The sequence below is a fragment of the Carcharodon carcharias genome, chromosome 40, assembly GCF_017639515.1.
Source record: "Carcharodon carcharias isolate sCarCar2 chromosome 40, sCarCar2.pri, whole genome shotgun sequence".
NCBI classification, from domain to species: Eukaryota; Metazoa; Chordata; class Chondrichthyes; order Lamniformes; family Lamnidae; genus Carcharodon; species Carcharodon carcharias.
Genome location: NC_054506.1, coordinates 3,526,320 through 3,537,994, shown reverse-complemented (window position 1 = coordinate 3,537,994; position 11,675 = coordinate 3,526,320). Strand labels below are relative to the sequence as shown.

The window sequence follows — 11,675 nt, the reverse complement described above, 5'->3', positions numbered from 1 at the left end:
CTGAGGGAGTGCAGCACTGTCGGAGGGTCAGTACTGAGGGAGAGCCGCACCTGTCGGAGGGTCAGTACTGAGGGAGTGCCGCACTGTCGGAGGGTCAGTGCTGAGGGAGAGCCGCACTGTGGAGGGTCAGTAATGAGGGAGTGCTGCACTGTCAGAGGGTCAGTACTGAGGGAGTGCTGCACTGTCGGAGGGTCAGTACTGAGGGAGCGCCGCACTGTCGGAGGGTCAGTGCTGAGGGAGTGCTACAGTGTCAGAGGGTCAGTACTGAGGGAGTGCCGCAATTTCTGAGGGTCACTGCTCAGGGAGAGCCGCACGGTTTGAGGGTCAGTACAGAGGGAGAGCCGCACTGTCAGAGGGTCAGTACTGAGGGAGAGCCGCACTGTCGGAGGGTCAGTGCTGAGGGAGAGCCGCACTGTCGGAGGGTCAGTACTGAGGGAGAGCCGCACTGTCGGAGGGTCAGTACTGAGGGAGAGCCGCACTGTCAGATGGTCAGTACTGAGGGAGTGCGGCACTGTCGGAGGGTCAGTACTGAGGGAGAGCCGCAATGTCAGAGGGTCAGTGCTGAGGGAGAGCCGCACTGTCGGAGGGTCAGTGCTGAGGGAGAGCCGCACTGTCGGAGGGTCAGTACTGAGGGAGAGCCGCACTGTGGGATGGTCAGTACTGAGGGAGAGCCGCATTCGGAGGGTCAGTATTGAGGGAGAGCCGCACCCCGGGGGTCAGTACTGAGGGAGTGCCGCACTGTCGGAGGGTCAGTAGAATGAGGGAGTGCCGCACTGTCACATGGTCAGTGGGAGGGAGAGCCGGGGTGTCTATGAGGGTCAGTGCTGAGGGAGAGCCTCACTGCCCCGGAGGGACAGTACTGTGGCCGCTCACACTCCGGCAGGTGCCCTTGACGAGTGATGTCCCTGGGCAATCTCACAGGTTTTGTACTGAGGCAGTCTGCCGCACTACCGGCCCCTCCCTACTGAGGTAATGCGCAGACCGAGGGTTAGTCCGAGGGAGAGCCGCTCGTCGGCTGCCAACCCTGAGGGAAACCAGAAATCTCAAAGGCGTATAACTTTTCATCTCCCGCCCACCATCGCCCTGCGTTCCCAGCCGTTCACAGCTGAGGCCATTCAGCCCCTCTCGAGTGTTCAGAACAGCAGGGGAGTTCAGCCCTCTCATCCTGTTCCGCTCAAGACTTGACACACTCCAGACCCGATCTCGATTCCATTAATGCCCTGTCCCTCACACCCTTACTCTAAGGGCAATACATACGGTGATCACAGGGAAATTTGTTCGCGGACATAATTCCGGGAGGTGAATTCCCGGCAAGAGTGTCGACGAGGTAGAGTATGAATGGTCTGAAAACATTGGTTCATTCATATACTACCTGGAGTGAGTTACAGACTGGAATCTAATCGAGGGGTTCAGGGTGGTTTATATACAGAATAACAGATACCCGGGAGTGAGTTACAGACTGGAATCTAATCGAGGGGTTCAGGGGGTTTATATATAGAATAACAGATACCCGGGAGTGAGTTACAGACTGGAATCTTATCGAGGGGTTCGGGGGTGGTTTATATATAGAATAACAGATACCCGGGAGTGAGTTACAGACTGGAATCTTATCGAGGGGTTCGGGGGTGGTTTATATATAGAATAACAGATACCCGGGAGTGAGTTACAGACTGGAATCTAATCGAGGGGTTCGGGGGGGTTTATATATAGAATAACAGATACCCGGGAGGGAGTTACAGACTGGAATCTAATCGAGGGGTTCGGGGCGGTTTATATATAGAATAACAGGTGCCTGGGAGTGAGTTACAGACTGGAATCTAATCGAGGGGTTCGGGGTGGTTTATATACAGAATAACAGATCCTCGGGAGTGAGTTACAGACTGGAATCTAATCGAGGGGTTCGGGGTGGTTTATATATAGAATAACAGATACCCCGGGAGTGAGATACCCTGGAATCAGAGGGAGGGGTTTCGGGGTGTGCTATGTGCAAAACGTGTCTCACCTTGTTGTGCCTCTTCTTGCCCCGGAGGACATTCTGTGTGCCGCTCACACTCCGAGCAGCGCTGCCCTTCGACGCAGTGATGTCCCTGGGCACACTCACACTCGGTTTTGTGTTGACTCGTGCAGTTCTGCCTCACTACCAGCCCCCTCCCTGCAGCGGAGTAATTCGGAGACCGAGGGATTAGTCCGAGGCCGAGACTCCCCGCTCGCTGCTGCCAACCCTCCCCCCGAAACCAGAAACTCTCAAAGGCGTATAACTTTTCATCTTCCCGCCCACCATCGCCCTGCGTTCCCAGCCGTTCAACAGCAGGAGGCCATTCAGCCCCTCTCGAGCCTGTTACACAGGAACAGCAGGAGGCCATTCAGCCCCTCTCGATCCTGTTCCGCTCAAGACTTGACACACTCCAGACCCCGATCTCGATTCCATTACCCGGCCTCTGTCCCTCACATACCCTTACCCCCTCTAAGGGCAATACATACGGTGATCACAGGAGGGGCAAATTTGACACTCGCGGACATAATTCCAGAACTCGGTGAACTCCCCCTCTCGGCAGACGGCACACAGAGTATCGGACTGTCTGGTACATCGCTGTAATGCATATTGACCTGCGGAGAGAGAACACACAAACCGGCCATCAGTGACAGAAGCGCACCAGCCTGGAGACACTCATCGATAAACAGAGAAAACACAACTCTCACAGAGGGCACACTCTCATATCACTGACTGTACCCACACATCCCCATCAAACACTCCCAGGACAGGTACAGCACGCGGTTAGATACAGAGTAAAGCTCCCTCTACACCGTCCCCATCAAACACTCCCAGGACAGGTACAGCACGGGGTTAGATACAGAGTAAAGCTACCTCTACACTGTCCCCATCAAACACTCCCAGGACAGGTACAGCTCGGGGTTAGATAAAGAATAAATCTCCCTCTACACTGTCCCCATCAAACACTCCCAGGACAGGTACAGCACGGGGTTAGATACAGAGTAAATCTTCCTCTACACCTTCCCAATCAAACACTCCCTGGACAGGTACAGTACGGGGTTAGATACAGAGTAAATCTCCCTCTACACCGTCCCCATCAAACACTCCCAGGACAGGTACAGCACGGGGTTAGATACAGAGTAAATCTCCCTCTACACTGTCCCCATCAAACACTCCCAGGACAGGTACAGCACAGCGTTAGATACAGAGTAAATATCCCTCTACACCGTCCCCATCAAACACTCCCAGGACAGGTACAGCACGGGGTTAGATACAGAGTAAACCTCCCTCTACACTGTCCCCATCAAACACTCCCAGGACAGGTACAGCTCGGGGTTAGATAAAGAATAAATCTCCCTCTACACTGTCCCCATCAAACACTCCCAGGACAGGTACAGCACGGGGTTAGATACAGAGTAAATCTCCCTCTACACTGTCCCCATCAAACACTCCCAGGACAGGTACAGCACGGGGTTAGATACAGAGTAAACCTCCCTCTACACTGTCCCCATCAAACACTCCCAGGACAGGTACAGCACGGGGTTAGATACAGAGTAAATCTCCCTCTACACCAGTCCCCATCAAACACTCCCAGGACAGGTACAGCACGGGGTTAGATACAGAGTAAATCTCCCTCTACACCGTCCACATCAAACGCTCCCAGGACAGGTACAGCGCGCGGTTAGACCCTGGCCTCCCCCGCAGTTGACCCCCCGATGTGGTTCCTACCTGGTGGACACTTTGAGCAGCAGATATGAAGGTGGCCTTCATAGTAATCGTTCTCCTGGTCACACCTCCCTCCCAGTGGAGCGTAGGAGTTGGAACTGGACAACTGCAGTCGAGGGGCGAGGGGTCAGGGAGCAGAAAAGGTCAGGGGTCAATAACATTCACCGGTCAAAAGGACAGTAGCGCTGAGAGATTTTCCCCCCTCGTTCAACCCCACCGGCTATTCCTTGTGTGGCCAGGAGGAGGCCCCATTCGGCCCCTCTCGAGCCCTGTTACGCAGGAACAGGAGGAGTCCATTCAGCCCCTCTCGAGCCTGTTACGCAGGAACAGGAGGAGGCCATTCAGCCCCTCTCGAGCCTGTTACACAGGAACAGGAGGAGGCCATTCAGCCCCTCTCGACCCTGTTATCAGGAACAGGAGGAGGCCATTCAGCCCCTCTCAAGTCTGTTAAACAGGAACAGGAGGAGTCCATTCAGCCCCTCTCAAGCCCTGTTACACAGGAACAGGAGGAGGCCATTCAGCCCCTCTCGAGTCTGTTAAACAGGAACAGGAGGAGTCCATTCAGCCCCTCTCGACCCTGTTACACAGGAACAGGGGGAGGCCATTCAGCCCCTGTCGAGTCTGTTACCTAGAGAACAGGAGGTGGCCCCATTCAGCCCCTCTCGATCCTGTTACACAGGAACAGGAGGCTCGGTACCCAGCGAGTCACTGAGGGCCAGCGGGCAGGCGTCACCAGCGTTCGAGAAGGCGAACGGCACTTCTCGCCAGAGGCCCTCGAGTGACAAGAGCCAAGGCGTGGGACTGCAGCTATACAGGGCGCTCGGCGAGGCCTCAGCTGGAGTCTTGCCCCCACCACCACCACCCCCCACCTCCCCAACGAGGGGGGGGCGGGGGGGAATATATTCACCACGTAGGGGGAGCATTCGAAAGCTGCTGGCGTGGTGCAGAGGATTGTCGCTATGGAGGTTGGCGGGTTGGGGGGGGATTGGGGGTGTGGGGGGTGTGTTGTTGGTGGGGGGGAGGGAATCTCTTCACTCCGAGGGGCTGGCGAAGATTTGGAATCGTCCCCCATTGCCTGATTCTTCTCTCCCACCCCACCCCCCACCCCCCCACAACCCCACCCACCCCTTCTCCAGACACCTTCCCCCTCACCGGTAGCTACCCCGATTCCCTTTGGGGTGCCTCAGAGAATGCAACCTCCACCCCCCCATGTCAAGGGTTGCCCTCAGTCCCTCTCGTCCTGACATATGAGGAACGTTTGAGGACTCTGGGTCTATACTCGATGGAGTTTAGAAGGATGAGGGGGGATCTGATTGAAACTTACAGAATACTGAAAGGCCTGGATAGAGCGGGACGTGGGGGAAGATGTTTCCATTAGTAGGAGAGACTAGGACCCGAGGGCACAGCCTCAGAGTAAAGGGAAGACCTTTTAGAACAGAGATGAGGAGAAACCTCTTTAGCCGGACAGAGGTGAATCTGTGGGATTCATTGTCACAGACGGTGGTGGAGACCGGGTCATTGAGAGTATTTAAGAGCGAGATAGACGGGTTCTCGATGGGTAAGGGGGATCAAAGGTTACGGGGAGGAGGCGGCAGAATGGGGTTGAGAGACTTATCAGCCGTGATTGAATGGGGGGGAGCGGACCCGATGGGCCGATTGGCCTGATTTCCGCTCCTATGTCTTACGGTCTTGTGGCCTATTTACCCTGTCCGCACCCCTCAGGGTGGGGGCTCTTGAATGCCTCGATCGGGTCTCCTCTGAACCCTCGCTACTCCGAGGTGACGAGACCCAACCTCTCTCCAATCTGTCCTCCGTGCTCCAGTTCTTCATCTAGGGAATCAGTCCTGTGAATCCCCCCGCACCAACCCACCCCCGCCAACCACTCCCCGTGCACCCTCTCCAACGCCTCCATGTCTTTCCTCCAGCGTGGTACCCAGAACTGAACCCAGTACCCCAGATGGGGCCTAACTCGTGTCTTCTACAATTTCAACATGACCTCCTTACTCTTGTGCTCCTGTTGACAAAGGTCTAAGATACCGTAGGCTTTATTAACCGCCCTCCCGATCTGCCCTGCCACCTTCAGGGACCCCTGTACGTGTACACCGAGGTCCCTCGGACCCCGGGCCTCCCTCTACCCCTATACCTTCCCTCCACGTCCTCCCTGCCGAACTGAACCACCTCCCACCCCTTGGCGTCGATCCTCAACCTCCGCCCGCCCCCCCAATCCCACCTCCAATCCTTTCGGGAGATCCTGAGCGACCTCGCCACACTTGGCAACGTTAAATCTGATTGGATGGTGAAGCAGGTCCAGAAGGTCAAACAAAGAGGTTGGACCAGTACCCTGATTCCCCAGTTGTGACTGGTGTCTCATTTCAAGGTGTACGAGACCAGTTGGGTCCAGTACACCTATGCCCCGTTGTACTGGTGTCCAGGTTAGGGTGGGGATCAAGACCAGTTGGGTCCAGTACTCTTATCCCCCGTTGTACCTCTGTCCGGGTTAGGGGGACACAAGACCAGTTGGGTCCAGTACTCTTATCCCCCGTTGTACTGGTGCCCAGGTTAGGGGGGAACAAGACCATTTGGGTCCAGTACTCTTATCCCCCGTTGTACTGGTGCCCAGGTTAGGGGGGAACAAGACCAGTTGGGTCCAGTACTCTTATCCCCCGTTGTACTGGTGTCCAGGTTAGGGTGGGGATCAAGACCAGTTGGGTCCAGTACTCTTATCCCCCATTGTACTGGTGTCCAGGTTAGGGTGGGGATCAAGACCAGTTGGGTCCAGTACTCTTATCCCCCGTTGTACTGGTGTCCAGGTTAGGGTGGAGATCAAGACCAGTTGGGTCCAGTACTCTTATCCCCTGTTGTACTGGTGTCCAGGTTAGAGGGGAATAAGATCAGTTGGAACCAGTACTCTTATTCCCCCATTGTACTGGTGTCCAGGTTAGGGGGGAACAAGACCAGTTGGGTCCAGTACTCTTATTCCCCGTTGTACTGGTGTCCAGGTTAGGGGAACACAAGACCAGTTGGGTCCAGTACTCTTATCCCCCGTTGTACCTGTGTCCGGGTTAGGGGGACACAAGACCAGTTGGGTCCAGTACTCTTATCCCCTGTTGTACTGGTGTCCAGGTTAGGGGGGAACAAGACCAGTTGGGTCCAGTACTCTTATCCCCCGTTGTACTGGTGCCCAGGTTAGGGGGGAACAAGACCAGTTGGGTCCAGTACTCTTATCCCCCGTTGTACTGGTGCCCAGGTTAGGGGGGGACACAAGACCAGTTGGGTCCAGTACTCTTATCCCCCGTTGTACTGGTGTCCATCTCGGGGACAGTTCCCTGGTGGGCCGAGGTCAGGAGGCAGGAGGGGGACTCAGGCGGAACTTGGCTAAGATTAAGGGGTCACTGGAGCCGAAGAGATGGAGGTGGACGCCGGTATATTCCCCGCCTCGCTCAACTCAGAGGAGTAGCTCCGTGACGAATAAACCCAGGCTCAACGACACAATGTAAACAGGTAAATAGCGATGGGGAGGCGAGCACAGGCCGTAAGCCATTCACTTTCGATTAGATTCCAGCCTGTAACTCACACCCGGGTAACTGTTATTCTATATATAAACCTCCACCCCGAACCCCTCGATTAGATTCCAGTCTGTAACTCACTCCCGGGTATCTGTTATTCTATATATAAACCATCCCGAGCCCCTCGATTAGAGTCCAGTCTGTAACTCACTCCCAGGTATCTGTTATTCTCTATATAAACCACCCCGAACACCTCGATTAGATTCCAGTCTGTAACTCACACCCGGGTACCTGTTATTCTATATATAAACCACCCAGACCACCTCAATTAGATTCCGATCTGTAACTCACCCCCAGGTATCTGTTATTCTATATATAAACCACCCTGAACCCCTCGATTAGATTCCAGTCTGTAACTCACTCCCGGGTATCTGTTATTCTCTATATAAACCACCCGGAGCCCCTCGATTAGTTTCCAGTCTGTAACTCACTCCCAGGTATCTGTTATTCTCTATATAAACCACCCCGAACACCTCGATTAGATTCCAGTCTGTAACTCACACCCGGGTACCTGTTATTCTATATATAAACCACCCTGAGCCCCTAGATTAGATTCCAGTCTGTAACTCACTCCCAGGTATCTGTTATTCTATATATAAACCACCCCGACCCCCTCGATTAGAGTCCAGTCTGTAACTCACTCCCGGGTATCTGTTATTCTATATATAAACCACCCCGAACCCCTCGATTAGATTCCAGTCTGTAACTCAATCCCGGGTATCTGTTATTCTATATATAAACCACCCGAACCCCTCGATTAGATTCCAGTCTGTAACTCACTCCCGGGTATCTGTTATTCTATATATAAACCACCCAGACCACCTCGATTAGATTCCAGTCTGTAACTCACTCCCGTGTATCTGTTATTCTATATATAAACCACCGCGAACCCCTCGATTAAATTCCAGTCTGTAACTCACTCCCGGGTATCTGTTATTCTATATATAAACCACCCTGATCCCCTCGATTAGATTCCAGTCTGTAACTCAATCCCGGGTATCTGTTATTCTATATATAAACCACCTTGAACCCCCCGATTAGATTCCAGTCTGTAACTCACTCACGGGTATCTGTTATTCTATATATAAACCACCCCGACAACCTCGATTAAATTCCAGCCTGTAACTCACTCCCGGGTATCTGTTATTCTATATATAAACCACCCGAACCCCTCGATTAGATTCCAGTCTGTAACTCAGTCCCGGGTATCTGTTATTCTATATATAAACGCCCCCGAACCCCTCGATAAGTTTCCAGTCTGTAACTCACTCCCGGGTATCTGTTATTCTATATATAAACCACCCCGAACCCCTCGATAAGATTCCAGTCTGTAACTCACACCCGGGTATCTGTTATTCTATATATAAACCACCCCCGAACCCCTCGATAAGATTCCAGTCTGTAACTCACACCCGGGTATCTGTTATTCAATATATAAACCACCCCGAACCCCTCGATTAGATTCCAGTCTGTAACTCACTCCCGGTATCTGTTATTCTATATATAAACCACCCCCGAACCCCTCGATAAGATTCCAGTCTGTAACTCACACCCGGGTATCTGTTATTCTATATATAAACCCACCCCGAACCCCTCGATTAGATTCCAATCTGTAACGCACACCCGGGTATCTGTTACTCTATATATAAACCACCCCGAACCCCTCGATTAGATTCCAATCTGTAACTCACACCCGGGTATCTGTTACTCTCTATATAAACCACCCTGATACCCTCGATTAGATTCCAGTCTGTAACTCACTCCCGGGTACCTGTTATTCTATATATAAACCACCCCGAACCCCTCGATTAGATTCCAGTCTGTAACTCACTCCCGGGTATCTGTTTTTCTATATATAAACCACCCCGAACCCCTCGATTAGATTCCAGTCTGTAACTCACTCCCGGGTATCTGTTTTTCTATATATAAACCACCCCGAACCCCTCGATTAGATTCCAGTCTGTAACTCACTCCCGGGTATCTGTTTTTCTATATATAAACCACCCAGACCACCTCGATTAGATTCCGGTCTGTAACTCACCCCCGGGTATCTGTTATTCTATATATAAACCACCCAGACCACCTCGATTAGATTCCGGTCTGTAACTCACCCCCAGGTATCTGTTATTCTATATATAAACCACCCCGAACCCCTCGATTAGATTCCAGTCTTTAACTCAATCCCGGGTATCTGTTATTCTATATATAAACCACCCCGAACCCCTCGATTAGATTCCAGTCTTTAACTCACTCCCGGGTATCTGTTATTCTATATATAAACCACCCCGAACCTCTCGATTAGATTCCAGTCTGTAACTCACTCCTGGGTATCTGTTATTCTATATATAAACCACCCAGACCACCTCGATTAGATTCCAGTCTGTAACTCACTCCCGGGTATCTGTTATTCTGTATATAAACCACCCCGAACCCCTCGATTAGATTCCAGTCTGTAACTCACTCCCGGGTATCTGTTATTCTATATATAAACCACCCCGAACCCCTCGATTAGATTCCAGTCTGTAACTCACTCCCGGGTATCTGTTATTCTATATATAAACCACCCAGACCACCTCGATTAGATTCCAGTCTGTAACTCACTCCCGGGTATCTGTTATTCTCTATATAAACCACCCCGAACACCTCGATTAGATTCCAGTCTGTAACTCACTCCCGGGTATCTGTTATTCTCTATATAAACCACCCCGAACCCCTCGATTAGATTGCAGTCTGTAACTCACCCCTGGGTATCTGTTATTCTATATATAAACCACCCCGAGCCCCTCGATTAGATTCCAGTCTGTAACTCACTCCCGGGTATCTGTTATTCTATATATAAACCACCCCCGAACCACGCGATTAGATTCCAGTCTGTAACTCACTCCCGGGTATCTGTTATTCTATATATAAACCACCCCCGAACCCCTCGATAAGATTCCAGTCTGTAACTCACTCCCGGGTATCTGTTATTCTATATATAAACCACCCCCGAACCCCTCGATAAGATTCCAGTCTGTAACTCACACCCGGGTATATGTTATTCTATATATAAACCACCCCCGAACCCCTCGATAAGATTCCAGTCTGTAACTCACTCCCGGGGTAGCTGTTATTCTGTATATAAAGTGACAGGTTCGGCCCAGACCCCAGGCTTGCTGTAAATGGGCCAGCCTTGGTCGTGAAGTGGGTGTCGACTCAGGTAGGCGTTGGGAGAGATGCTAAACCTCCCCTTGCTCCTGCAAGTGAGAAGCGCGGAGCAACTCTCTGGGGTTATTGCCTTCTCATGCAATGAAAGCCACAGGAAGTTCGAGGCTCGAATTCTCGGAGGCTGACAGGCGTCTCAGCAAGTAATACTCCCCCTGGCAGCCTCCTCGGGGATCACGTGTCGAGCATCAATGGGGTCAGGTCACGACGGGTGTCCTTGAAATTTCTGCAGACTAGGCCGAGAAGCCCGACTGTGGTCGCTGTGGGTGCGAGGTATAGAGCCTGCAGTGCTGCAGATACTCATCTACGCACTGACCTACATCCGAGAGCTGGGTGCAATCAACGCTCCATTCCCACAGTCAGAAACTGGGTTAGATACAGAGTAAAACTACCTCTACACAGTCCCCATCAAACACTCCCAGGACAGGTACAGCACGGGGTTAGATACAGAGTAAATCTCCCTCTACACTGTCCCCATCAAACACTCCCAGGACAGGTACAGCACGGGGTTAGATACAGAGTAAACCTCCCTCTACACTGTCCCCATCAAACACTCCCAGGACAGGTACAGCACGGGGTTAGATACAAAGTAAAGCTTCCTCAATACTGTCCCCTCCTTTAGGTTAGCTAGAGAATAATGAGGTACCCTTCCCAATCTCTGTAACCTCCTCCATCCCCTACACATCTCCCTATCTCTGTAACCTCCTCCAGCTCCTACACCCCTCCCTATCTCTGTAACCTCCTCCAGCCCTTACAACAATCCCTATGTCTGTAACCTCCTCCAGAGCCTAAAACCCTCACTATCTCTGTAACCTCCTCCAGCCCCTACACCCCTCCCTATCTCTGTAACCTCCTCCAGCCCCTACACCCCTCCCTATCTCTGTAACCTCCTCCAGCCCCAACACCCCTCCCTATCTCTGTAACCTCCTCCAGCCCCTACACCCCTCCCTATCTCTGTAACCTCCTCCAGCCCCTGGAACCGTCCCTATCTCTGTAACCTCCTCCAGCCCCTACACCCCTCCCTATCTCTGTAACCTCCTCCAGCCCCTACAAACCTCCCTATCTTTGTAACCTCCTCCAGCCTCTACACCCCTCCCTATCTCTGTAACCTCCTCCAGCCCCTACACCTCTCCCTATCTCTGTAAACTCCTCCAGCCCCTACACCTGTCCCTATCTGTGTAAACTTC

At 52.4% G+C, this 11,675-nt stretch overlaps 1 protein-coding gene across 1 annotated transcript in view; it reads right to left on the bottom strand.

The window, feature by feature from the left end:
• Positions 1-947: 947 nt before the first annotated feature.
• The window catches only part of LOC121273151 (tumor necrosis factor receptor superfamily member 3-like), a 133,246-nt gene continuing 122,518 nt past the window's right edge, over positions 948-11,675 (bottom strand). The window contains exons 2-5 of the mRNA XM_041180112.1: positions 3,722-3,824; positions 2,482-2,607; positions 2,003-2,152; positions 948-1,024 (exon numbers count right to left, since the gene is read on the bottom strand). Coding sequence (XP_041036046.1) covers positions 948-1,024; positions 2,003-2,152; positions 2,482-2,607; positions 3,722-3,824 — 456 coding nt within the window. The remainder of the gene's footprint in view (positions 1,025-2,002; positions 2,153-2,481; positions 2,608-3,721; positions 3,825-11,675) is intronic.